Source organism: Artemia franciscana, chromosome 4, assembly GCF_032884065.1.
Source record: "Artemia franciscana chromosome 4, ASM3288406v1, whole genome shotgun sequence".
In the NCBI taxonomy this organism is placed as follows: domain Eukaryota; kingdom Metazoa; phylum Arthropoda; class Branchiopoda; order Anostraca; family Artemiidae; genus Artemia; species Artemia franciscana.
Genome location: NC_088866.1, coordinates 33355216 through 33382479, shown reverse-complemented (window position 1 = coordinate 33382479; position 27264 = coordinate 33355216). Strand labels below are relative to the sequence as shown.

The following is a 27264-nucleotide window of genomic DNA, read 5'->3' as shown; positions in this document are numbered from 1 at the left end:
TTCTCTTCGTGAAACTTGTGCATTAGTTTTTCTCCTCGTTATACTGATTTTGTTCATGGAATTGGTGACATACTGATTTTTATATATGGAACTTGTTGTGTGCTGATTTTTGTTCTTGAAATTTGTTGCATGTTGATTTTTCTCTTCGTAGAACTTGCACATTGATTTTCTCTCAAAAAATATTTTTGAACTTTAAGGTACTATGGAACCTATATACAGACTGGATCTATATCACCATATAAAGTTAAGTAACAAGGAAAACCAACAAGAACCATGTGTGACCAAAAAATATTAAAAGTAATGAATGTCAAATATGATCATTAAAAATTCTCCCTGCATTTCTGAGCTTTGTTTTTGCTTTTATTAATTCGGCAAAATCAGGCAATTTGAGTTTTTTTTGTTTAATTACGGAAGTTCATTGATAGACTATTACATCTATTGTGTAACTAATGGGGAAGATTTGACAATACTCCCTAAAATTTTCCATGATTTATTTCTGTTCACCATATTCTCTAAAGAAAATCTGCTTCTCTTCCAAAATCTGTTTTGTTATTGTCTACGTTTTTAGATACATTTGTAAGTTTAAAAAATTGACAGCACTCGACTATATTTGACCTAAAGATTGATTTCTAAAGCCAAAAGTGTTTGTTTTAGATAAGATTTCGCTTATAAAACTGCCTTTACTGTAGATTGCCAAGGAATCGTTTAAAATGTTGCCTGTCTTCCTTTTCTTAGCTTTTGCTGTATTTTCTTCAGCACAATCAGGTATCTGAAACTCTTTTTTATTCTGCTTTAACTTAAAGTCTTTTAATATTATATTTATTGTTTATATAATATGCATATATAGTTCATACTTTATATCAAATATAGTCTACTATATGTATATTTTGAATAAATATATTTATTTATGGTATACATTATATTTATTGTTTTTCTTCTGTTTATTTATTATATACTTAATGGGCAAGATAAATGTTTAATGCCTTAAGGTGAACTAAAATCTAAAAAAAAAAATCGACAATATTGTCACATGGTTTTCCTTTCACTCAAAAGGGTTAAGGCTCATTTTTTTGGGTTAGACCATGAAAAAACTTTAAATTTAAATCAGGTTTGTTTTTAAGTCACAGGAAAGAGTGGCATCAATAATAAAAGCAAATGGAAATTATTCATTATATGACTGTGGTTGCCCTCCTTCCCCTTGATTTATATACTAAAGTACTATAGCACTATGCAGAAAGTATTTATGAGCGTAAAAAGTGTAGTTAATGGGCAACTTCAATGGTAATTTCAAACCCATATCATTGTAATGACTACTTATTTACTATTACATATGGATGCAAATGAGTGAGTTCTCCAATTCTTGAGGTATTGTGAAAAATACTTGTTATTCCATTCCAATTGGTAAAAAAAAAAGGTAAAGGATACGGCATTAAACTTTACAATCCGTATCGGCGGTGCTGATCTCTGTTTCTTGGCCCTTCAGCCAGGAAGTGCAATGGGGGGTTGGGGGCCAGCCATCCTGTGCTTTCGCACACCCTTCCTGTTTACCTTCCCCAGATTTCTCCAGGTACCCATTTAGAGCTGGGTCGACTCTGGCTAAGCTTACAGAGTTACGCCACAGAACCCCGTCCCAAACTGAAGAATTGGGTACACCGGGATTAGAACCCGCGTCCTCTCAGACAAGGGATCCCAAATCCAGCGCTCCAACCCACTCGGGTTGGTTTCCATTCCAATTACCCTTGTCTTTGAACATTTGTTCTTAACGCATTGGGGATAAAGTCAAAATTTAGTTCGAAAAGTGGAGATTTTCAAAATTATCAGCCTAAGTTACATACTTAAAAATTTCTGTTTATTTCCAAGTAGGCTATTTGTTGCTCTCTTTGATTTGAATTTTAAAAAAATTTAATTTCTTTTAATTTTTAATGCATTGTCAGGGGCTACTCTAAATGCTATGAAAATTCTTTGGGAAAGAGCTCATTTTGTGTAACTCCTTTTCGGAAGGAATATACAGTGGCACATGGTACTCCTTCGACCAGATCTATTCATAGCTTTACTCTTCTCCCCTCCCGTGAAGTTGCAATTTCTTTCAAATCCATCCTTATAGATTTTTCCGACCCCTTTTGAGACAACCACGCTGTTTTTGGCAACACTAGACAGCCAAAATGAATAATATTTAACAATCTGTCATCCATGATCTCAAACTATCTTAATTTAAACCCTTTAAAGTGGGATCGACTCACATTTTCAGTACAGTTTGATGTTTGACGAACGGTCAGTCAAATGGGTAACTACATCTTTCCTAAGACAACCATTCCGGATAAAATTTAACCTCTTTTCTTTTACCTTTCAAAAATCTTCGGTTTCAGAGCCATTCCTGTACACTCATTAGTGCCATACCTCTACTATTACCTTAGTTTCCAACATTCTAATCAAAGTTCGTAGACTTGTCTTCCTATTGTTCCAAACTATTTTCAACTGAGACAAAAATACCTTCCATCTCGGTTATTCTTCTTTTACATCTTCACTTCAACCATTATCTTTATTAGTTTTACTGCGTGAGTTTTACTTTACTTAAATAAACCTATCTATTTAATCGATCATAGTTTAAGCAACCTACTCTTCTTAATATTAGTCTTCAAACCTATTCTTTGACCTTGAAGTTTCAAAAACCTAAAGCCCCATTCATTTTAAAAATAGTTTCATCTAGGATACTCAAATCATCTGCATAACCTGAATTCATGAGATTTTAACCTTCTTACTGGATTCCGTGCTTTCGTATAGCCTTATTCGTGTTCATTAGGGCAAAATCCATGAAAAAAAATCCGTCTAAACCAAAATAGGACATACTCTGTCTAGCACCTAATTCAACGCCAAACCAGGTACCAACCTCACTTCTAACCTCAACAACAGCAATAATGTTGTTACACAAAGCACTGATCGTCGTTAATATTGTTGTCTGATGTACTATACCAGAAAACTGACTGACCTTCACTTAAAGACTTCACGGGCTTCAAGACCTTCATTGAAGCTTTTCTACCGGCTGAATGAAATGTTTGCATATAACTTAAGAGAACAGTCTATAATCTATGTAGACAACTACATAAAATCCTAGTCTAATGAGTATTACATACTAAGTACTCATATTCCTTTAGAGAGAGAAAACAAGTTTTTTCAGCTGAATTAAGGAGTATTATCAAAAAATTAAAAACGAACAGAAATTATTACGTTCATGAGACGGTTGACCGCTCCTGAATAATTCGCTCCTTACGCTAAAGTTTGACTTTTTGTCCCAATTCTCTAAGGATGACTGGATCCAATGGTCTCGTATAGCCTCTGTCGCGTTTATTAGAGCAACATCCATCAAAACAATCCGTGTAAATCGAAATAGGACATAACTCTGTGTAGCACCCGAATCAACGCCAAACCGGGTACCAGCCTCACTTCTAACCTCAACAACAGCCATAATATTGTCACACATAGCACTGATCGTCGTTATTGTTGTTGTATGATATCCAGACAATCTGGTCTGATGATACCAGACAACTGACTGACCTTCACTTAAAGACTTCACGACCTTCATTGAATCTTTTCTTCTGACTGAAGTTTGACTTTTTGTCCTAATTCTTGAAGGATGACTACTGAAATACAAAGGCCGTTTAAGTAGAATAATAAGCTTGCTTAAAACCTCTAAAATAAATTTGTGTAAAGAGCAAATTATTGAGGAAGGAGCAGCCCCCCTCATCCACGCAATAATTTCTGCTCATTTTGATTTTTGATATTGGTCCTTACTTTCAGCTAAATATAGTCTTTATTTAATTCTTTTAACTCAGTTATTTTACATATTTAATTTCTGTCGTTTTAATGCTGGGAAATCCAGCCCCCCTCCTCCATGGTAAATTCCTTCCCCCCATGGAAAGTACCTCCGTGGAAATTATTTTTACGTAAAATATTCTCCCCACCAGAAAAATTCCCCTCAGAAAGTTCCATTCTAGCTGAAAATTACCCCCAGGAAATTTCTTGTGGATGATTCCGGCTGAAAATTTTTTGTTAGCACATTTTCATTTGGAAAAGACCTTTAGTTTGTTTTTAAAATCATGCCAGAATTCCCCCTCTCAGTGAAAAATAAATTCTGCAAATACCCCTCCCCCCGCCTTTAGTAGAAATTTGTTCCCACAAAAAAAAAACCTCTGGAGAATTTATCACGTGGAAAACACCCCCACGAAGAATTGTTCCAGTGGAAAATCTCCCCCACCTACGGATAGATATTCTATCCGTTCCAACACAGTAAACATTTCACCACGGACAATTACCCTTAACATTTGTAAAATCGAGTCTGTAAAAACCCACATGTAAAATTGAGTCGGCAAAGAGAAAATAAGAAAAATAAAAAAAAACTTTGTATAGGAATTCTGGCAAATTCCCCCAGTGTAAAATTCCCTTGGAAAGTTCAGCCCCAGAAATTCCTCTCACTAAGGAATATTGTCGCTGAGGAAAATCCCTCCTGCAGAAAATCTACCCCCAAAAATTTTCTGTATACTTCTCAATAACAAATACTATACGTAAATAATGGGGAAATTTCATGACTTGTAGACTTTTCCCCAGGGGCTTTGGAGGATCAAGCTATCTCTAAAGGCATAATTACTGGGTTTTTCAACTATGCTGAACAAAATGACTATCTCAAAATGTTGATAAAACGACTTTGAGGAAAAATGGGGATGGGATGAGGGCTAGTTGCCCTTCTCCAGAGCTGGAACTTCTACAATAGAGTTCTTGGATACACTGAATCTGATGGTGTGATATTTGTTAAGATTCCTTGACTCTAAGGGGTGTTTCCCTCCTTTTTTGAAAATTTTATTTTCAGGAAATGTTTTTCAGGTTCTTTGCTTTTGATGGGTAACACTAAACTTAATGAATCTTTGGAATCAACATATTATATTCGGAATCAACATAACTGGCCTTTCTTTTTAATATATCTATTGACATAATTTTTTTTTTAGAGTTTCTATTGCTATTGAGGAGCGTCCCTCCTTACTTTCGGTTCGTTATCCCGAGCTGTTATATCATATTAATGCCTCTATAGATTATTGTCACGCTCACTCTTATCTTCTTTCTCATAATTGAGCTTAATTAAATTTTCCTATAATCACTAGGCGCCTCCGTTCTCAAGAAACCCTATTCGAAACGTTTAGTAGTTTATCTCTAACTTCACATCCAACGTATTTCAAAACTCATTTACCACAATATCAGAACCCAAGACCTTAGTCATGAGTTATCAGTATGAGTTCAGTATTTGAACTAAAAGGAACTAGCTTATGAACCTAATCGGATTATTTTTTCTACTGTACTGTGTTAGATTGCGCAATTAACTTGCGGATTTAATTGTGAGGGATTGCTCACTTCATACAAAGTGAGTTATTATTTATCATAGTGTATAATTGAATATATTGGTGTTATCGCTGATTAACAACTGTCATATTTACTTTTGGTCAAGTAACCTTGAATTAAGACTGATTAACAGTTCGTGAATCTACAGTGTCTCGAAGGAATAATTGACGGGAAAAAAGCCCCTAAGGCTACCACCCGAGAAGGATACTCCCACTGAACCTTAGCCAGTCGCCATTCCAACCTACCTCTAAAACTCTTCCTAGAACTCCCCCAACTACGCGATTCAAAACAGTTAGCCACTTGTCAGGAATTCAGGCATTAGCCGAAACTAACTCCAATGAAAGAGGTGAGACGCCTGGCAAAAAGAGGTAAAAGGATGAAACTCGTTCGCCAGTGATAGTGCAACCCCTCTATTCAAGTGTCCAAGAAACTACTGCTAACAATTACCCCAATTATCATACTGTCTCAATCAAGAAAACCAATGGCCAACCCTTTTCAAAAGATCGAATAATGGAAATTAGGAAAGCTATCTTTCTGATCACCAAGGTAAATTTTACTTTACTTTAATATTTACTCAATATTTACTTTACGTCTTCTCAGGCGGCAGACCATCTCCTGTCAAAATCCAAAGAAATAATTCTTGATGGCTCAAAAATTTTAGCCACAAAAAAAAGATGTGTGAAAGTTACACAAGTATGTGCTGTATGTTGTTGATACCTTTTAAAAGCGGAGGAAATACAAACTGAACTAATAGATTCTTCAGGCCTTCTCATCAATCCTTCAACTGCTATAAGGCTAAGTTGTAAACAAAGAAGGTTTTTTTTTTCACCCAAGCCGTTCAATCCTCATTTCCTGCAAAGTTGACCTAAGTAGAGAAATATTCTTGTACGGAATGTCCCTTTCTTACAAGATTTATAAGCCCAAGCCCCTACAATGATCCACTTGGCTGGCCCACGGCCACAGCAAAAAACACTGCAAACAGTCCCATCCGTCTTGCCTTAAGTGAGGGAAAACAGGCCACGCAATTAGTGAATGCCCTGAGTCAGACCCCTTCTGCAGAAATTATAACCGTAAGGGACACACAGCCCTTCAAAAACAATCTTGCCCGGCTCACCAAAAACGAGTCGTAATCCTTAGAACATCTGATAAAATGGAACCTACCCTACTCAGTTGTAGCTGCAAAAATCCCTTGGCAACCCACACCCCATCGGCCCAGTAGAAGTCAAGCAACAGTTGCTGTAGAAGATGAAAAGACAGTATCATTTCTAAAAGAGGCAAATAATGTTCATACTCAAGGTTCTAGTCAGTCCCCCCATCCCTTACCTAAGTTTACTTCAACATCCTGTCCTCCAAAAGATTCATCTAAAAGTAGCCAAGAATAGCAAAGACTTGCAACTTTTCTCACAGTCTGTCACTTAATTGAGGTTAGTAATGAAGCTGAGGAAATCAAAGATATTCTCAAGAAGAAGGCTATCACTAAACTCCTAGGTGATGACATCTTACAAACAGCTATAGCTCAATTATCCTCCATGAAAAAGGACATAGATTCCACATCAAAGCTAGTTAAGCCTATAGACTCAACAACAAATCAAATTAATATAGGCTCTGACAATGCCACAACCCCCAAGACGGTAGTTGGTGCCACTGCCCTAGTCAAAGGCAAGAAATCTAAGAAAAAAACAGCAAACTTTCCATCCCAGTCCAAAATTACCACCAATGATATTTCGTCGGCTGATGAAGATTTCTAATATTCTAATCAAGGAGATGATGAAACTCAGACCACAATGGATATTTAAATGTGTACTATACAAGATTTTACGTTTCTCACGAATTTATCAATGTGCAATAATGTTGTTTTTAACTATTACGATGACCAAAATAATTTGCCAACCAGCCCCTTAGCTAGCCCCGATAGCCCTTTAAACCAAATTAACTGTGAATATCTCGACCCTTTTGATTTTGTGAAAAATGTGAAACCTAAGCTAATGGAAGAGCCCAAACTTAATGTAATTTGCTTTAACATCAGAAGTATACCGGATAAGTGGGCTAATTTTAAAGACTTAATTTTAATTAATGGTTACTGCCCTTTCGACGTAATTGGAATAACGGAAACGTGGCTTTCAGAAATTGATAATAATAATAATGAATTTTCCCTCCCTGGCTTTCAAGCTATTCATATTGAAAGAAAACTAACCAAGGCCTCTGGCGGCATTTCTCTGTACATCCGGTCAAGTCTGCAATTCACCCGGCTATTAGACTGTGAATCCTTATTCTTGCAACCTATAAATAATAGATGCATTTATTCAATAATCGTCGACATAAGTGTAGACGAGAATTCTTTTATTTTTTCGTTATTTTATAAACCACCCTCATTTCCGACACCTTTCTTTTGTAATCTGTTTGATGATTTTTCTAGTTTTATTAATTTACCACAAAAGAAGGCAATAGTTTCTGGGGACTTCAATTGTAATTTACCAAATGTTAGCAATAATAATGATTGTGATACCTTCTTTGAAACATTCACCTCAAGTGGTCTTCTTCCCACAATCCTTTTTCCTACTAGAGTTGATCCTATGAGGTCTACAGCAACTGTAATTGACAACATTTTTGTATCCACTTCCCTGGGAAACCACCTGTCCTCCAAAATAATATTTTCTGACCTATCAGATCACTTTCCAATCTATCTCTCCCTACCCTCCCTACCAGCTACTCAACCCTCTAGAACTAATACCCCTACGCATAATAGAATATATAATACTGTGAATATGAACCAGTTCACGGATCGTTTGAAATCCTTCGACTGGTCCAAGGTTTTGGATTGTCAGGATGTTAATTCAGCCACAAACGGTTTTACACAGGGACTGAGTGATCTTATCAGTTCAACCTTTCAGGTTCGTAAATCAAACCGAAAAACTACCCATATACGCCCCTGGATGTCTAATAGCCTGATAATCTCATCATACCGATAAAATTATCTATATTAGCTATGCAAAACCAGTAACGTTACTGACCTGACTAATTATAAAAAATACAAAAACTTATATACCAAACTCGTCCGGGAAGCAAAAAAAATTATCATTACTCAAAAATCTCTCATTGCAAAGGGAAGTTGCAAAAAATTTGGTCCACAATAAATGAAATTCTTTCAAAAAAAGGAATTCAAGATCTGTACCTATTAAAATTAAGGACATCAGTGGCAGATTAATTGACCCATTTTCAGTACCGGATGCTTTTAATAATCATTTCACTAATATTCCAAATGCTAACTCCTGTTCCTTCTCCCAGTCAGTACACTCTAGCAAGAATCGTGGATCCATGTTTTTCTCTCCAACTGATCGTGAAGAGGTGCTTCAAGTTATCAAATGTCTCTCTAATAGTAGTACACCTGACTTCTTTGGCATACGTAATAAGGTTCTTAGGACTGTATCTTCCTTTGTTTGTGAACCCATTGTGCACATAGCAAGCCTGTCTATGACCAATGGAGTCTTCCCAAAAATATTTAAATCAGCAATTATTATTTCGATTCATAAAAAAGGCGATCTGTCTGAGATAAGTAATTATCGTCCAATCTCACTTCTCCCAGTTATATCTAAAGTGCTCGAGATAATTATATTCCGACGCCTTTCTCCCTTTTTATTTGGGATTCATTCTTAAGATTCGTTGATTTCTCCTCATCAATATGGCTTCCGTTCCAAATTTTCAACTGCTCATGCACTAATAGACGCCACACAATTTATACGTTCCCAACTTGACCTTAAAAAATACTGTATTGGGCTTATTTCTGGATTTTTCTAAGGCCTTTGATATGGTTGATCACAGTGTTTTATTAAGTAAACTCAACAACTTAGGGATTCGTGGAGTTCCTTTCTCATGGTTTGGCTCTTATCTATCTGGTAGAGTACAGAGTATGAGTCTGGGCGGGGTGACTTCACATCCCCTACATGTCCGGAGGGGCGTCCCACAGGGCTCTGTTCTTGGTCCAATACTTTTTTCCCTTTATATTAATGATTTGGTTACGGACCTGGGTCCATCAGTATACCCAGTACTTTTTGCTAACGATAGCAACTTTTTCATCACCGGTCCTAATTTACCATCCGTCGTCGCCTCTGCTCAAACCCTTCTGAATAGAGTACAAGAGTGGTGTCTCGTTAACTGCATTACCATTAACAGCAAGAAAAGTCAGGTTGTATTTTTTCTAACCCCTTAAATAAAAAAAAAAAAAAAAAAAAAAAAAAAAAAAAAAAAAAAAAAAAAAAAAAAGATGAAGCTCAGCAAGCGCTTGGCCTAAAATATTCTACCAATCTCCTCCCACAGGTCGAAGTTGCCAAGTTTCTTGGTGTCCGCATAGACTCCTCCCTATCATTTGCAACACATGTGTCCTACATCAGAGCCATAATCTTGCGACAGGTAAGTATAATTAATCGTGTGAATTATTTTCTTCCTCCCGATATCCTTGTCAGCCTTTATTACTCTTTTATTTACCCATATATCTCATACTGCGGATCTGTTTGGGGCAACACTTATCCTTCAATTACCAATAAATTAAAATTTGCCCAAAACCGCGCCGTCAAAGCCGTTTTTCGGCTGCCCCGACTATATCCCACCCAGGACTTGTACTCCGATTTTGGTATTATCCCTTTTTAATAAATAATCAAAAAATTAAATGTATCGCTTGCATACTCCGCTTACCATAAAAATCTTCCTCCCCGATTATTATCTTATTTTAATAGTAATAATTCTGAAGGCCTCTGTCTCCGTTCATCCAACCGTTCCTTCATTGTCCCCAAGTGTGTCTAGTTCTGCCCAGCGATCGCCCATTTATAAATCTATACTTCAATGGAATATAATACCCTCCAGTGTTGAGCTATCCACAAGTTTTCGCACGCTGTATAACAATGTACTAAAATTTTGATATTATAATTCTCTAAATTCTTATTCAATTTGCTTAGTTACCCATGTTTTCTCTCTTTTTTTTTCTCTTTTCTTCATTTTCAATTTGTTGTTGTTATGGTCCTCAACAAGTTCGCTTCCAGGATCTTTATTATTATTGGTGTTATGTTTTTTTTTATTTGAATAAATTGAATTGAAGTCTTTTCAATCTTTTAGAACTATTAATTAAAAAAAAAACAATTCTGAAAATGAAGTTTTTCACAGGAAGTTACGTGCCGTATTAATTTTAAGTCCAGCAGAAGTAAATTCCTATAATAATTCAATCTCAAAACGACCATAAATTGCTATTAATGAATAAATGAAAACTAAAACGATTCGAAATTAAACACATAATCAGAAAAAATCTCCAGCAGAAATAAATTCCTATAATAATTCAAACTCAAAATGATCCGAAATTACTAATAAAGAATAATTGAAACCCGAAAGGAAAAGAAATTAAATAAACAATCGTAAGAAACAAACCTACAACAGGTTCTAATATAGATGAATAAATAAATCTTAGAACGAGTAAAGCTTTAACTGAATATTCAAAAGAAACTTAAAGCGAGTAAAAATCATTACAAAATAGAGTTTGGTAACTACCCCTTTTCCCCTCTCCTAATTGTAAAAGTCTAAAGCATACTGCGTCATTTGCGTTTAATGAAAACAATATGTATTTTGAACAGTTCTTGGAAAGAACTAGTAAAACGAAAATGAAATTTGATTAATAATGATGTTAATTCCTGAAAGCTCAGCAATTGAAGATTCTATTTCATTGTGATTTTTATTTTTATTTTCAGCATTTCAACCAAAACAGATAATACAATTTCTAATATAATTGATTTTCAGTAAAGCGGAAATGACGCAATAGGCTTTAGACTTTTACAGTTAGTGAAGGGGGCAGTAACCAAACTCTTGTTTGTAGTGATCTTTGTTTGTTTTAAGCTTGATCTACATATTCAATTTATCTTTTAATCGTTTTGAAACTTATTTATTCATTTATATTAGTACCTGCTGATTGTTTGTTTGTTATTATTCTTTACTTAACTTCTGCTCGTTTTGGGTTTGTTTTATTCTTTAATAGCAATTTCTGTCCGTTTTGAGTTTAAATTAGCATAGAAACTTATTTCTGCTAGATATTTTCTTCCGATTGTGTGTTTAATTTCCATTCGTTTTGGGTTTCATTTCATATATATTAAGAATTGCCGGTCGTTTTGAATTTGGATTATAATAGGAATTCATTTCTGCTAGTTTTAAGATGAATTAAACAAACAAAAAAAAACAAGTTATTTTAACCGAAAGTATCGAGCGACATTAAAACTTAAAGCGAACAGAAATTACTCGGTATACGGAAGGGGTTCTTCCCTCCTCAATGCCCCGCTCTTTACGCTGAAGTGTGACTCTTTCAACTCTACTTTATAAAACAGTAAAAAAACTATTTTAATTTCTGAACTTTTTTGAATTAATTCATGTTTTGATTTTGGTTCTCCGCACATGAATAATTAAAACGAAATTTGCACATAATATGTTTTGCTAAATTGCTTTCTCCTAGTTTTAATCGGACGATTTTGAGAAAAATGGAGCGTGGGAGGAGGCCTATTTGCCATCTAATTTTTGGTTACTTAAAAAGGCAACTTGAACTTTTATTTTCTTACGAACGTTTTTATTAGTAAAAAATATCCGTAACTTAAAAATTAACTTACGTAACAAACTTCTATATTCGTATGTTCTTATTACGAATATGAGGGGGTTCGCCCCCTCGTCAATACCTCACTCTTTACACTAAAGCTTAAATTTTGTCCCAATTCCTTAAGATTTACCCTTGAATCACAAAGTTCGTAGAATAAATAGTTGAAATTACTGAAAATACGTTACCATAAAGAGCGAGATATTAGGAGGAGGTGAGCCCCTCATATGCATAATAATTTCTGTTCGTTTTAAGTTTTAATGCTGTTCCTTACTGTGAGTTGAAAAACTTTTTCATGTTTATTTTTTCATTGTTTTTTAGATAATGCTAGAAATTCCGCTCCCCCTTCATGGAAATTCTCTTCCCCCATGGAAAGTTCCTCCCATTTAACCCCCTCCACTTTACCCCCCACCGAACCAAAATATCCCGCTGGAAACTTCCGTACCATTCCCAATAACTATTAATATTTGTAAACACTGATCAAAGCTTGTAACTTGCAGCCCCTCCCTCGGGGACTGTGTGGGACTAAGTTATCCCCATAAACATAGTTATTAGGTTTTTTGACTATGCTGAATAAAATGGTTTTCTCAAAATTTTAATCCAGTGACTTTGGGAAAAATGAGCGTAGGAGGGGGCCAAGGTGCCCTCTAATTTTTTGGTCACTTAAGAAGGGAACTAGAACTTCTAAGTTCCGTTAGAATGAACCCTCTTGCAACATTCTAGGACCAATGGGTCAATACCATCACCCCTGGGAAAACAAAAAACAAAAAAAAAAACAACAGAAAAACAAACAAAAAACAAACAAACAAATAAAAACGCATCCGTGATATGTCTTCTGGCAAAAAATATAAAGTTCCACATTTTTATAGATAGGAGTTTGAAACATCTACAGAAGGGTTCTCAGATACGCTGAATCTGACGTGTGATTTCGATGACTTTTAGGGGATGCCAAATCAGTAGTGGCCCCAACAGTGCCACGTCTGGTTGTACTAGGGAATGATGCTGCGGACGAGACGGGTTAAGGGTTTTATAAGTTTTTCCCGTGCCGATATTATAACCAATGTGAATGCAAAAAGTGTACAACCTCTGGGAGAGTAAGAGCTACACCATTTGACCCAAGAAGCCACGATCTGTACAACCACTAATCAGTATATTCTTGGAGGGAGACTGGTCCTCGGTTGGATACTAAAATCATGATAACTCTCAATAACCTTTCTCCAACCCTACAAGGGTTTGGGGAAAATAGTATAATACAGTTTTGGAAAATAACTCATTTTTATTATCAATATCAACCTCAATATCAACCAGCTGAATTCTGAACAGGAACTAACTTAAAAGTGTATGTACACAAAAGAGGTAAAGTCGTCACCTATTTCACCGTCACGTGACACCATGAGCCAATAAAATCAATGGGAATATAAATTTAACGTAATTTATGCATAAATTATATTCCAATGTGATTTAGCTAGCCCGTGAAAAGACAAAAATATAATTTCAGTACAGACCAATTGATTCCCAATTACGAAATTATTATATTGGTCATAGGCTAGCCTCTATAAGAATTTAACGTGCAGATAAAATTACTTTATAGGTAGATCTAAGTATAAGAGAAAAGGAGTATTTATCCGATAATAAAGGAGCACGGGCCCCACCAGGTACACTTTACATTGCATTGATACAGCCAGGAACAAAAATTACCGTATATCCTCATTGTATAACTGGATTGCCTTCTATGGAGATCTATTGAAAAAGTAAATATGGCATTCTGATTTATAGAATTGAACACTTCGGAACTCCTAGCACCTAGCCAAGACTTATCACAAGTAAAAAAAAGGTAAAGGATACGGCATTAGACTTTACAGTCCGTACCGGCGGTGCTGATCTCCGTTTCTTGGCCCTTCAGCCAGGAAGTGCAATGGGGGGTTGGGGGCCAGCCATCCTGTGCTTTCGCACACCCTTCCTGTTTACCTTCCCCAGATTTCTCCAGGTACCCATTTAGAGCTGGGTCGAATTGAATTTTTATGCTGATTCTAAATATATAAGTTTCATCAAATTTAGTCTTACCCATCAAAAGTTACGAGCATGAGAAAATTTGCGTTATTTTAGAAAATAGGGTGAAACACCCTTTAAAAGTCATAGAATCTTAACGAAAACCACACCATCAGATTCAACGTATCAGAAAACCCTACTGTAGAAGTTTCAAGCTCCTATCTACAAAAATGTGGAATTTTGTATTTTTTGCCAGATGGCAGTGTTTTTAGAGTTTTGGTTACTATCGAGCCGGGTTGCTCCTTACTACAGTTTGTTACCACGAACTGTTTGACCAAACAATCGGAGGGCAGCTAGGCTTCCTCCCCCACTCCTTTTCTCTCAAAATCATTTAATCAAAACTATGAGAATGCCATTTAGCAAAAAAAAAAAAAAAAAAAAAAAAAAAAAAAAAAAAAAAAAAAAATGCAAATTTCGTTTTAATTATTCCTCTGCAGAGAGCCAAAATCAAAACATGCATTAATTCAAAAATGTTCTTACTGTTTCTTTCTGTTTTAAAAAGTAGAGTTAAGTCAAAGAGTCAAACTTTAGCGTAAAGAGCGGGCCGTTGATGAGGAAGCAGCCCCTTCATATACGAAGTAATTTCTTTTCCGTTTAAGTTTTAATGTCGTTCCTTACTTTCGTTAAAAAAATTGTTGTTTTTATTTAATTTACAAAATGAAAAGAATCTAGAAAAAAACAAGCCTTCCTACTTCAAATGATTAGTGGCAGAATTTTATGATTGTTATATTTTAAATCCTGTCCCAAGAATTAGTTACACTTACAACTTACATTTGTCAAGTAAGTTGGCTTAGTTTTTTACTAAATTTGTCAGTTCAACCATTTTTAGCATTCAACAGTATTAAAAAAAAAAAATTATTGAGGGCTGGTGAAGACTAACTAAAACTATCCACATGAGGAAAATCAAGATATTGTCACATGAGGAAGATAGATATTGCCATACATTTTACGCTAAGTTTTATTCGTAACAATACATAAAGAAATGAGTTAAATAAGTCAAATTTGCTTTTTAAATTGGAACAAAATTATGCAAAATGAAAGAGAGTTAAATATCCACTTTCTATGTTTGAGCTCAACAATTGATCGCACTACGATGAAATTAAGAAACTGACTTCCATGTTGTTTCTGCAGAAAGAGGAAAAATTTTCCCTCCTCAACACTTATATTGCATTTTTCCTCTGAGATTCACCTAAATACATATTCTTTTTAATAACGGGAGCCAAGAGATTAAATATCGATTCACTTGAATACTAATCGCACTCATATGAACGCGCCTGTCATGCCCAAGCATGTCCACTCAAATATTACGATATAAACATTCTTTCTAATGAAGAGAGGCAAGAGATTCTTATTCAGTTTAATATTAATCACTCTCATATGAACATTTCTGTGATGAGTATATGAACATCCTCCTATAATATACCTTTCACATAAATTTCGAAAATATGAGCCTTAAAATTTTCTTCTGAAGTTTGGATATCCAAACTTCAAATAAATATATTAGACTCCAGTCCAACTGTTGGTACACAGCCTCATTTTTTACGTTGAGGAAATGTTGAAATAAAGAATGTATAAGTATAAGGATCCTTTTAGTACTTCTTAGCAGATTATATATGCCTGAAATTTTGCTCAATTGGTATTTAAGTCCTGCTCAGACTAAAATTCTTATTTTGTACGACAACATATACCCGGTTTCAGCCCTTTGTTCACAAGCATTGCTAGGTAAAACGGGCAGCTTTGTCGTAGCACTATCTATTTTTTCATTAAAAGAGGTGAATATCCTTAAAATTTTGTTTGAACGAACTACAACCATTACCGACATCGCGAAAATTACTTCCCTCCTCCTACTCCCGAAAAAAGTCTGACCATCATTATATTTAAAAATGCACAGTTTATTACTTTTGTAGCCCGTGTTTTTATGATTTTTCACTATGAAATTTTCATTCACTATGAAAATTACATAATTTTCAGCTGAATTTCAACCCTTTTGGAAAATTATTAACGTATTTTCCAATAAAAGGAAAAAAAGGTGTATGCTGATTCCTTTGGCTGAATCAATTTATCTTAGAAATGGTATGAAAAGAATACTATGTTGATGTAAATATTACAGCTGGAATTTGCTTTTACAGTTTCGGTTAATGTAATAATAGTATTTCCTTGCTTATAGTTTTGAATTTAAAGTAATTGATTCGAAACTCTTCTAATGAAGATTTGTACTCTTCTTCCTCTCCATCCTGTAGTTTGTGTCAATATTTAACTATTCTCCTTAAAGGTATTTCTGAGGGGGAGGGGGTATCTAAAATTATATGATCATACTTTTGTCATTTTTCAAAGTTAGCTCTCTTCTCAAGTGTCTTGCTATAGGGGAGATTTGGTTTTTGTTTCTAAACTGGTGCAATTGCTAATAGCTTCTGGTGAAAAACTCAAAAATTAATGTGTTTTACACATTTAAAGTAGTCATAGATAACAAGATTCATTGTTGCCTATTATTTTAACCAAAACTAAGCCTTTCAAAGTTCGAACCTCTCGTATAAAGTTTACCACGACTCGATATTTGTCCCAAAGTTTCCTTAATCTGAAGGAGGTCACTTGTTTCCTTTCAAACCCTATATTAGTTGAAATTCATAATTCGTATGACAGTCCTTCTGTAGTGATTGTCGTACATAACCCAGCGGTAGCCCCTTATGTATTTATTAGAAGGGGGAGAGATTAGAAATATCAAGAACTGATTGTCGGGTTATAATTTCTTTTTTTTTGCAAGTTGTGTTCCTCTTATTAATATTAATATATGTGACAAAGAGCAAAGGTCCCCATGGAAATGTTTTCTAGGGATATTCTCCCTCCCAAAATAGGACTCAGAAATAGACCAAAGAACATTTTCGTTCCAATTGCTATGAAACCTACATCTCTTTGCCATATGAGCCTAACATTGGATATCTATTTTGATTCCCATAAAGTGTTCCTGGTAAATTAATAGAATGGGCTAGAAATGACTCTTAAAATGGAACTGGAAAAGGCCAGAAATTTTTTATCGGAAAAGTATAATGCCAGAATATTAAAACAAATTTTAGGGCCCCTAAAAAGGAAACTAGAGAAATGGCCAAACAAATTTTTATTCCGAAGACTTGAGACCTATACCCATAAGCTACTGGACAAAAGATAACCCTTATAGACAAAAAATTAAGTAAGACTAGAGGTTTTCAATGCTTAGTTCTAAAAGAAGGACATTGACCTGATAATAATACCTGAAATTTCTTTAGCCATGGAACACAGTGGAAAGAAGAAGCAAATAAATAAAGAAAAAGAAGCAAAAATAGCAATACAATTATTTTTCAATCATGTTCAAAATTTTAGGTTTTTGGTTAAGGAGAATCTAATTCACAAAAAATATTTTGGGATAAAAAACCTAATCTAGTTTTATTTTTTGGATATTGGGTATGAAATAAATCTTATTATTTAAGAATTAACGACACTTCTTGACTACTAAGGTCCCTGCGTCGGCCCTGCAGTACATTCCTGCAGCGTGATTCGATCTCTCGGTTCCGTATTACCAAGCTAAGGTCAAATCCACTGCGCCACCACAGGACTATGAAATAAATTTCAGTAAATACATTCATATTTTCAAATATATTTAGTTTAGATATGTAAAATTTCAAATATAAATTATTGATTGTAAATCATTTGAATCAAATGTCACCAACAAATTAAGCTGAGTATTTTAGGATCGTGAGTGTTTGTTTTAAAAATTTCATTTAAGTATCAATTTTCTTTTCTTTTGAAATAAATAGGCTGGAAAGCAAAGGTTTTCAATAAAAAATGTTCTTTTAAAATAATGGAATTGATACTTTTTTCAAACTGTTAAAAATATTTCATTTCTTTCTTGCATCCTTGATGAGTGTTGTGATTTTCCAGCTGTTATTTTCTGTCTGCATGAATTTTCGGTTAAAATAAAATGTTCTTGTCTGTTCGTCTTCTTTGTTAATGCTGTTTCAAGAAGAAACAGGATATTTGAAATAACATTTCCAATGGAATCAAAACTACTACTAACAACTCACCTTGGCACCAACCAACCTGAGGCCAACACAGCTATGCACGCTCCTCGTCCGTCCCAACCTATTCAAAATCTATTCAATCTATGCAATCTATTCTATTCTAGTGCAAAATATACTAAATTTTTAAAACTCATTGAGGAGGCGATACTCCAAGTCTCGTTTGTAGTTGTTCTTATTTGCCAGCCTTAGCCTTTGATAATATTGTTATTGCTATTTTATTTTTGTTATTGCTGTTTAAAACCATCTGTTGAAGATGTAAATCTTTTTCAGTACAACACAAATAGCAATCTTGTTTTTAGAGTGTTTGAGATGGTGTTAATTTTTGGTCGTTTTAAATTTGATTTAATTGTTCATTTTATTCTTTGTTAGTTTTAGGTTCTGATTATTCATTCATAATAATTTTCTTTGTTCTAAGTTTGAGGACTAGATTCCACTCTCCGCTTTTCTTTAAGCATTTTTACTGGTTTTTTATTTGATTAAGGAAGAAAAAAAACATTAGCTGTTTTTCTAATAAAATGTTGCAATCTAAGATAAAAAAGTTTTGTCATATTTCGGTTTACTCTCATGGTTTGTTTATCAACTGTATTCAAATATTTGGTGTAGAAACTCGAGGTCTAAAAAGATAAAAAGAGAACATAGCAGAAAACTTGGATTCTGATCTTTACTCATGGCTAGTTTTTTCTAAGATTCCACTTATTTGTATTTCGAAAGAAAAGGAAAAAGTTTTGAAAGGCTTTTTGTGTAGTATACTCAAAATAATATTTTCAGTTTCGCAACACGCCTAATGTTTTACAATCATTGTTTACATTTGTGTATATATTAGTTCTTCCAAATTTTGAACAATGGTAGTAACAAAAATTGAAGTTAAATATAAGAAATCTAAACTATTATCATTCAAGTTTTGTAGTTAGTAATTTTAAATGCATTTAAACCCATAAAAGAGATAGTGATTAAGAAAAATTCTAAGAAACCACTGCGCAACCATTACCAAAATACCTATAGCTGCTATTAAAAAAAAAAAAATATCCCAAACAACAAAAGGTGATAAAACGAGCAATTATTTTCAGACAGTGCAGTCTAGACGAAACTAAATAAATATATTGGCTTTACACCTAGGAGCCGTCATCAGCACCATGAATAAATAAACATAAATTAAATTTACAAGAAATGACATTAAAATTACAACTAAAACCAACAAATGGTTATTTTTGTTCTTAAGAAAACAACTAGAAAATTTTATTCCCTTGTTCAATTATGTAAAATAGTCCACTTGGTCATAAATGATGTTCCGAGATTTTCTGAAGGTGAAAATTGAAGTTGACAAAAAATACTGAGGACTATAGGCTACAAAATATTTTGTCCTGAAAATCGTCCGAGTTTCTTGTCAGTGTTACTATATTCTCTATTTTATAAATAACTTTGATCTTCTAGGAAAGAAGAGGGGCTAATAAACCCTGGTAGCCCTTAGTTGCCCCATGAGCCTGTTGCCACTCCTAGTATCTAGGCATTGGTGTCTAGTTAAGCAAGCGCAAGAAAAGGAGGCGAAAAAATATTTCAGGACTATTTGTTCTGTCTTTCGCTTCTCTCATGTTTGATTTGATTAGAAAGAAAGTTAATTTTGTTAACAAGGGAAACCGTTTGTTTGAACTGATATGTTATGTGGCAAAATAATGAGCTGTTCGAATCATGGAGTCAATGAAAGAATTTTGAAAGTACGCAAGCAAGCTTCTAAGAAGCGCAAATTTGTAAGTTACGATGCTTAGGTACTTAACTTAGTGTTTTTGCTTTTGTAGAAAAAAGTGGGTTCAACTAATTACTAAGGGCAGCGGTTCTCAGACTATGGTAAGCGTACCAATTTGGAGTTCACGCAAATTTTTAGAGTGTACGTGGCAGGCCAACAAAAAATAAAACAACCCTTTAACTCTAGGAATGGCAATTTTATTAATATTTTTGCTATATTTTACTTTGTGCCGGCAACTGATAATGGGTACCTAAATTATTTTTTTGGGTAAAAAGGGGAACAGTGTCTAAATAAATTTAAAAACCACTAGCTTAGGGTATCATTGGATAAATGATAACTGAAAATCCAGACCGACTTATGTGTCAGGGCTTCGTTTATCTCTGCTCAAGAAACTGAATTAGGATTCACGGCCCCAAAAGGGAGACTATCACTCAGACTGTCTGTCTTAGCTTTTTCTCCAATAAGCCATGGTTTGATGGTAACTTGATCTTTGGGATTAAAGATATTTCTATTTATGTGACCTTCCTAAGAACTAGACAGAAAAAAGTTTTTCTTTTATAATTATTTTAGTGTTTTGTTTGGAAACTCCCTCGACATAACCCTCCTAATTTACATGTTTTTCAAATAGTTTGGCTAAATTTTGGTAATTTTTCTAGAAACTTTCAAAATAGTCTAAGTTGTTAAATCTGTCACCCCTTTAAAATAATCAAAAACTTCAATGACCTTTTCAGATTGTCGATTAGTTCAATTCAGTTATTCTCTTATTTGAAATAGTTTTCATAATAAAGATATTACCTTTTTAACCTCGTATAGGTTCAACCATTTATTTTGTTGTTTTTTTGATATTATTACTTCTGGCGTTTTTCAAGTTAAAACTGATGTTCCTCAGGGTAATTTCCTGGGTTCTTTTTAGTTTTGTATAAGGTATTTAACTCCGTTGTCTAAATCTTGGTATTTGTTCTATAACAAATATTTAGTTTTTGCCCTTCATAAAATTTGTTGAAAAACTTTTTTATTCTGGTTAAAATACGACTAAAACAAGATGCAGCAATTTGAATTTAATAAGGAAACAAAACTGAACTTCTTCTTTGATCCCTTTTAGATTTTAATTATTGTAAAAAAAGCAAAGCCTTCAAGAAAAAAATATTGAAAGAAAAAAATTTTCGGGCACTTTTTATTCAAATCTTTTTATAATATTTTTGGCTATTATTCTGGTTAATGTTTTGTTTTGTTTTTATAATTAATGGTGCATTTATAAATGAGAACTAAAAATGGCTTTACTTCTCTTGATTAGCTTGAAATTAAAATGCACTAAGACAGGGACACATTAATCTAAAAGAAGAAATATCTTTTTATTGCTATGACTAAAAATGTCATATAAGGAACATATCCATGACTTTTTTGTCTAAAATTGCTTAGTTATTTTGGGTTATGTTTAGTTTAAAATATGTTTTTCAAGGTTATTTTTCAAGGCAATTTGGTTTAACATTGATATTTTTATGTTTCTCATTATATTTCTGTTTTGGGTCTTACATTCTACGCAATCATTAAACGTTCAGCTTCCCCAGAAGAAAACTGATAATTATGCCTTTTCCTATAATAATTACTTCTCTAATCATTTAAAGATTACAAAGGAACTAAAAGATCTAAGATGTACACCATCTGTATGAAATTGTGATTGAGCACTCACGTTGAAACTTTTCATAGTAATCGAATTTTTATCAAAAATGGTTTCAGTCTTCCGGTTTCTTACTTAATTAGACCCACTTCCAATCATAAGAGTGGCACTCGATAGTTCAATTACACCCAATTTTGTAATTAATCAGTTTGCATTAGCGTCAGGGTTACGGTTCTCACTAAAATTAGATTCTTGGTTCTAGGGCCGGTGCTCTAGAAGTTCATTAAGTTTGAGACCCCTAAACCATCCAAATCGGGTATAGTAGCTTGTTAGTTCCAATAAATGGGAAACTATATAAATTTCACTTCGATTGTGGCACTTCTTGCTTTTATTTCTCAGTTAAAACAAACTTAAATACATTATTGCAAGCATAAATACTTTATTTTTATGGTCTTACATTTTTTGGTCTTGGGGGGGGGGGGGGTTAAGATGGGAAATATGGGGTTATTGTACACAAGAATACATGTTCCGTATTTTCTTAGATATGTATTACTGACATATGTTTTCCTAGCTAGATGGTCTTTGCAAGCAGTGATCCCAGGGAAATAGAACACTTTTATGCTATCTACATTATTTTATTGATTTTTATAGGCACTGAAATTACCAATTAACATACCTGCTTTTTGTAGACAATTAATTTTTATGGGAATCCAAAGTTGCTGCCCCGAGTTTTGATCCATAGAAGACACGTTCTGGTATCGAATCACTCGCATTGTTTTTGCTGGAGCATAGTAAATTCTAAACTTTAAATGTAAAAAATGTAATATTTTTCAAAAAAAAAAATTCTTTTATTATCCTTTTTTTTCTTTTTTTATACTTTGTTGTTATTTTCAAACTTAATTATTGAGTACTGATTTTAAATCCTGTTTTTTTCTTTTACTAGAGCAAAATGGATATTATGTTTTTGGTTATTAAATGTGCTATGTCTTATGTTTTATGTCTATAAGGAACCATTATCTGGCTGATTATATGATTTTAAAGATGTATTTCATTTTTAGACCCTGACAATCAGGTTTCAGACAATGGAGAATATTGTACTGGTGAGTGGAAACTAATTTGCAGTACTAAAGACGACTGCAGCTGCTTTCAATACATTGACACTAATTTTACTTTTGAGATTGCTCAGAAGGTATGTCAGAGCTTGGGAGGAGATCTTCCATCTATCCATTCGGAAGGAAAGAACAATCTTATTTATATATTGTCAGGTGACGTAAAGCATGGTGCTTGGATAGGACTGAAAAGTAAGAATAGAGTTTTTGTGGGGATAGATGGAAAGACTTTGAGATACGAAAGCTGGAATGATGCTAAACCTAGGAATGGAGCCAGCTATGGAAATTGTGTTCATTACGTGGGCTATGAAGACGAAGATTACATTGAACCATCCAAATGGTCTCATAGTCCTTGTACTGAACTACGTCCAGTAATGTGTGAGAAGCCAATACAAACATTAAATGCCCTACCAGTAAAAGTTTTACAAGTTAATAACTGCCCTGAAAACTACAAAGAAAAATGCTTCGAAAACAATGTCTGCTACTGTTATTCGGTGAAACCGAGCATGATTTGGGGAGACGGTGTAGCTATTTGTAGTAGTGAAGGGGCATATATGGTTTCAATCCATTCTAGTGAAGAAAATAATTATATTCAAGATATAATACCGAATAATGCTTGGATCGGCCGTTTGTATAATTCCACTTACTGGGTAGATGGTTCACATACAGATTATAACATATGGACCTCTTCATATGCCAGTTATTCCACGGGCTTGATCAGTAAAACTAATGGATATTGGTATGCAACAAATCTCACAAATGATGCTGCATCTGTTGTATGTAAAACAGTTCCACAAGTCCAACCAGTAACAACAGCACAACCGGGCCCGTGTCCCGAGAATTACACAGAAAAATGCTTTAACGATAATATTTGCTATTGCTATACAGTAAAATCAAAAATGTTCTGGGGAGATGGTATTGCAATTTGTAGAAGTGAGGGTGGGGATATGGTTTCAATTCACTCATCCGAAGAAAATATTTTTGTTCGGGAATTTGGTAATCCAGCTTGGATAGGTAAATCTTATGATTCAACATATTGGGTAGATGGCACGTCCCTAAGCTATAACAACTGGTATCCAAACGGTTTTACCGGTCACTCTATTGGTTATATTCAGAATAGTGGATATTGGTATGCAACTTATGGTATAGATTATACTTTTAAAGTTGTATGTAAGATGCCTGCGTATAGTACTATTTAGATGTCCTTCAAATGAAGATTATTTGGATCATAGGATTTCTTTGCATCAATGCCTCGATACAGGCGCATCTATAACTGTTTTGATGTCGTTCAAATAAAGGTTGTTGTAACACTTCGTCTACTTTTTGCTTTTCTGTCTGTTTTAATTATTTTCGATATTAAAAGAAAATATGGTAAACAGGGTGGAAATAAGGAAGATGTAAAAGTTGAATAGCGAAGTTACAAGATGGATAATCAGAGTTGAAAAACGACTATTGGATATAGTGAGGTAGAGTTTCAAAGAAAAGTAAAGAGCTCCACTAAATCAAACATTATCATAAGTAGAATCAAATAATCTACCATACGTAAAACTACCACAAATAAACATCGATAAATAAACAAAATCAATAACCATATCAAATTCAAAACAAGCAGATATTAACATGAGTAGGGCTCAAAACCCCTATGCCTTTCCAAGCCCAGAATATAATTTGCACCTTACTAAAAAAAAAAAAAAAAAAAAAAAAAAAAAAAAAAAAAAAAAAAAAAAAAAAAAAAAAAAAAAAAAAAAAATGTCGGTTTAATATACGAATGCAGATATTAATTTCATAAAATAATAATCATATTTGATTTATTAAAGTTATAAAATTAAAAAATTTAAAATTTTCTTTTTTTTCAGTAAAGTGCCAATTATATTCTGGCCTGTGGAAGGCATAGGGGTTTAGAACCCTACTCAGGTTAATTTCTGATAATGTAAAATCATTTTTCAATTAATAGCGGGAAATCCATCTCCTCTTTGGGGAAAATTCTCCCTCCCCACAAAAAATTGCTTCATGGAAAGCTCCTCACCGTAAATTGCCCTCCCCCCGTAAAATTCTCCTTGGGTGATTCCATACTCGCTGAAAATCCCCCCAGAAAATATCCTGTGGACTATTCTATCTAGAAAATCCTCCTTAGAATACATTCATTTGAATAAAGAATTGCTTTTTATTTTATTTCTGGTCATTTTGAAAATTCTGCAGAAAATGCACCCCCCCCTCAAAGAAAAGTCTCTCCGGAGGAAATTCCCCAATTGAAAATTTTTACCGAGGAAAATCCCCAAAATCACCCAAATCACCCAGACAATTCCGACCCTGCCTGAAACGTCCTGCTAAAAAGAGAGATGTGGGCAAAATGTATACTTTTTTGGACCAGGGCACTTCGTGCAGAAGGATTCTTCATAGAAACTTCGAAAGTTGCTCATTCGATTGAAAACTGCAAGTATCTGTGCCCTTTCAAAGGATCAAACGCTATTGAAGGGTAACTAGGTCCCCCCCCAACGTGCCAAATTGTTCCCGAAAGTATTCGATAGAAATTTGAAGATAGTTATTTTGTTTAAAATAGTCTAAAGATCATATAGCGAGGACTTTGGGGTTGAAAAAATTTTCTAGAGCCTAGGGGCAAGGGTTTTAGGTTATGCCCAAAGGGTATCTAACGTTTTTTAATGTGATGAGTGGTCGTATAAACTTCGAATGGGACTCATATGATTGTAAATTGGAAGTTCTAGTTCCCTTTTATGGAATGGGCGGTCGTATAAGCTCCGAACCGGACTCATGCGATTGGAAGCTAGAAATTATAGTGCCCTTTTTAGAGTCAAAAGTGATTGGAGGTCATCAAGGCCCCCCTCCATGTCCATCGTTGCCCAAAACATATCTAATTAGAAATTGTACGACCGCTATTTTGTTCAGCATTGTTGAAGAGTCCAGTTATTACAATTTAACAGTTATTACAATGTAAGTTATACAATTTTCTCATTGTCTAAACATAGTATATGTTATTGAGAAAGGTAGTATATTTGACCATTACTTTCTAAAAAGACGAGGGACATTCGAGTGAGCATTTCAGAGAATGTTGAGGGGAGTTGGAAACTAAATTAAAACACATTATGTTCATACGGGTTGTCAAAAGATTGTAACTCTAGAATGACTGACTTTTCGTAACTTAAAATGACTGAATTTGGAACTTTCGGAAATGGTAAGAAATGATACGAAACGATAATAAAAATGATCAATTGACCAAAAAGGCAATATTCCCACGCTACAACTACTATTGCTACAGCAACTATATTGCTACTGCTACCACTAATGCTACTGCTGCTACTACAACTAAAACTACTGATTCTGTATCGAGTAGTACCAAGGCTGAAAACATTGAAATGAACATCTGAGGGAACATTGTGGGGGAAGTTGAGAAAATTTAACATATTACATACATAGAGACTTATAAGAATTTTTTTTGAACAGCTTACAGTATCAAACTGATTGTCCGGCTGTATCACGAGATAGATGTTAAACCGACCAAAAGGCAACATGCACTGGCTACTAATGCTATTAATAATGTTGCTACTACTGTTACTACTGTTACTACTAATGCACCACTATTACTGCTACTAATGCTCTACTACTACCAATAACTAATGTGATACTACTACTATTAAGGCTACGCGTATGAAGGTGAAAATTTAAAAGAATATAGATGGGGAGCTTGAACTAAATCAAATTACACTATATGCTTCCAGATTGTCAAAAGGGCGTATCTCAAGAATAAATGTTGGTAATAATTCGGAGCTTGTATAGAATGCATAACGAATATGTTTTGGAGAATACTTTGGAGTATCTTTCCATGGAGGAATTTTTCATGGGGAATGACATTTTCCATGAAGGGGGGGGCAGATTTCCTAGCATTATTTGAAAAATGATCAAGAATTACATTAAAAAATAAGTTTTTTTTCGACTGAAAAAAGAAGTAACATTAAAACTTAAAACGAATAAAAATGATTGTACCCCAAACATGGTTCTGAGTTATTATTCAGCACTACTAACATCTGAGTCGAGCACTGAAATACTTGGATTACTTGCAATTGCTTAAAAAATACTGGATTACTTGCCCCACTCAAAGATAAGTTATTATTTATTCTTATTGCATTCATTCAGCCAATGCAGATCATTTCATAATTGTGCTTATCGAGAGTTTCTCTGTGGATATACCTTTTTAGCTTAATTGTTTTTGGACTTATGCCGAGTCGTGAGTAAAATTTGCTTATCATTGACAATTGGAATACCAGTGCGCTTTATCATTGCCCTGTTCTGAACTTTGTTCAGCACAATCTCGATAAGGGATTGGACCATCAGTCGATTGTGAGATACGTTAGTTATTTTTCCCTTGTGAAGACGTTCTTGGCACTAAGAAACTTTTTTATAGCAAATGCTTCCCAGATGAGCCTATACCTCGTCGTTCAGGACCCAGTGCTAAGAATAGTTCATTGTAGGACATTATCACTACTCTATCTTGCTGCTCTGCAGAAAATATTGATATTCCAGAATAAGTGATCAAATCCCCATCTGAAGTCCACTGTCTTCTGGTGTCAGCTTATTCTATCCTTGCCGCCAAAGTCAACCTGTGCATTGATCAGCTAAAATCGCTTGCTCACCTCAATAGTCTAGCAACGTCTATAAATAATTCTTTGGTCACAGATAGT

At 34.3% G+C, this 27264-nt stretch overlaps 1 protein-coding gene across 5 annotated transcripts; it reads left to right on the top strand.

Moving 5' to 3' along the window:
- LOC136026323 (macrophage mannose receptor 1-like) lies at window positions 1-23880 on the top strand. 5 transcript variants are annotated; one of them, XR_010617264.1, is made up of 4 exons: window positions 1-765; window positions 9700-9792; window positions 19534-19847; window positions 22520-23880. XR_010617264.1 is itself a non-coding variant. In XM_065702745.1 (3 exons), the coding sequence occupies exons 1-3, from the start codon at window positions 711-713 to the stop codon at window positions 23767-23769; spliced, it is 1398 nt and encodes a 465-aa protein (XP_065558817.1). In that variant the 5' UTR covers window positions 696-710; the 3' UTR covers window positions 23770-23880. The 5 variants fall into 5 exon arrangements, 2 of the variants coding, with proteins under 2 accessions (XP_065558818.1, XP_065558817.1); XR_010617265.1 differs by lacking the exon at window positions 9700-9792 and having other exon boundaries at window positions 29-765; XM_065702745.1 differs by lacking the exon at window positions 19534-19847 and having other exon boundaries at window positions 696-765.
- The last annotated feature ends 3384 nt before the right edge of the window (window positions 23881-27264 follow it).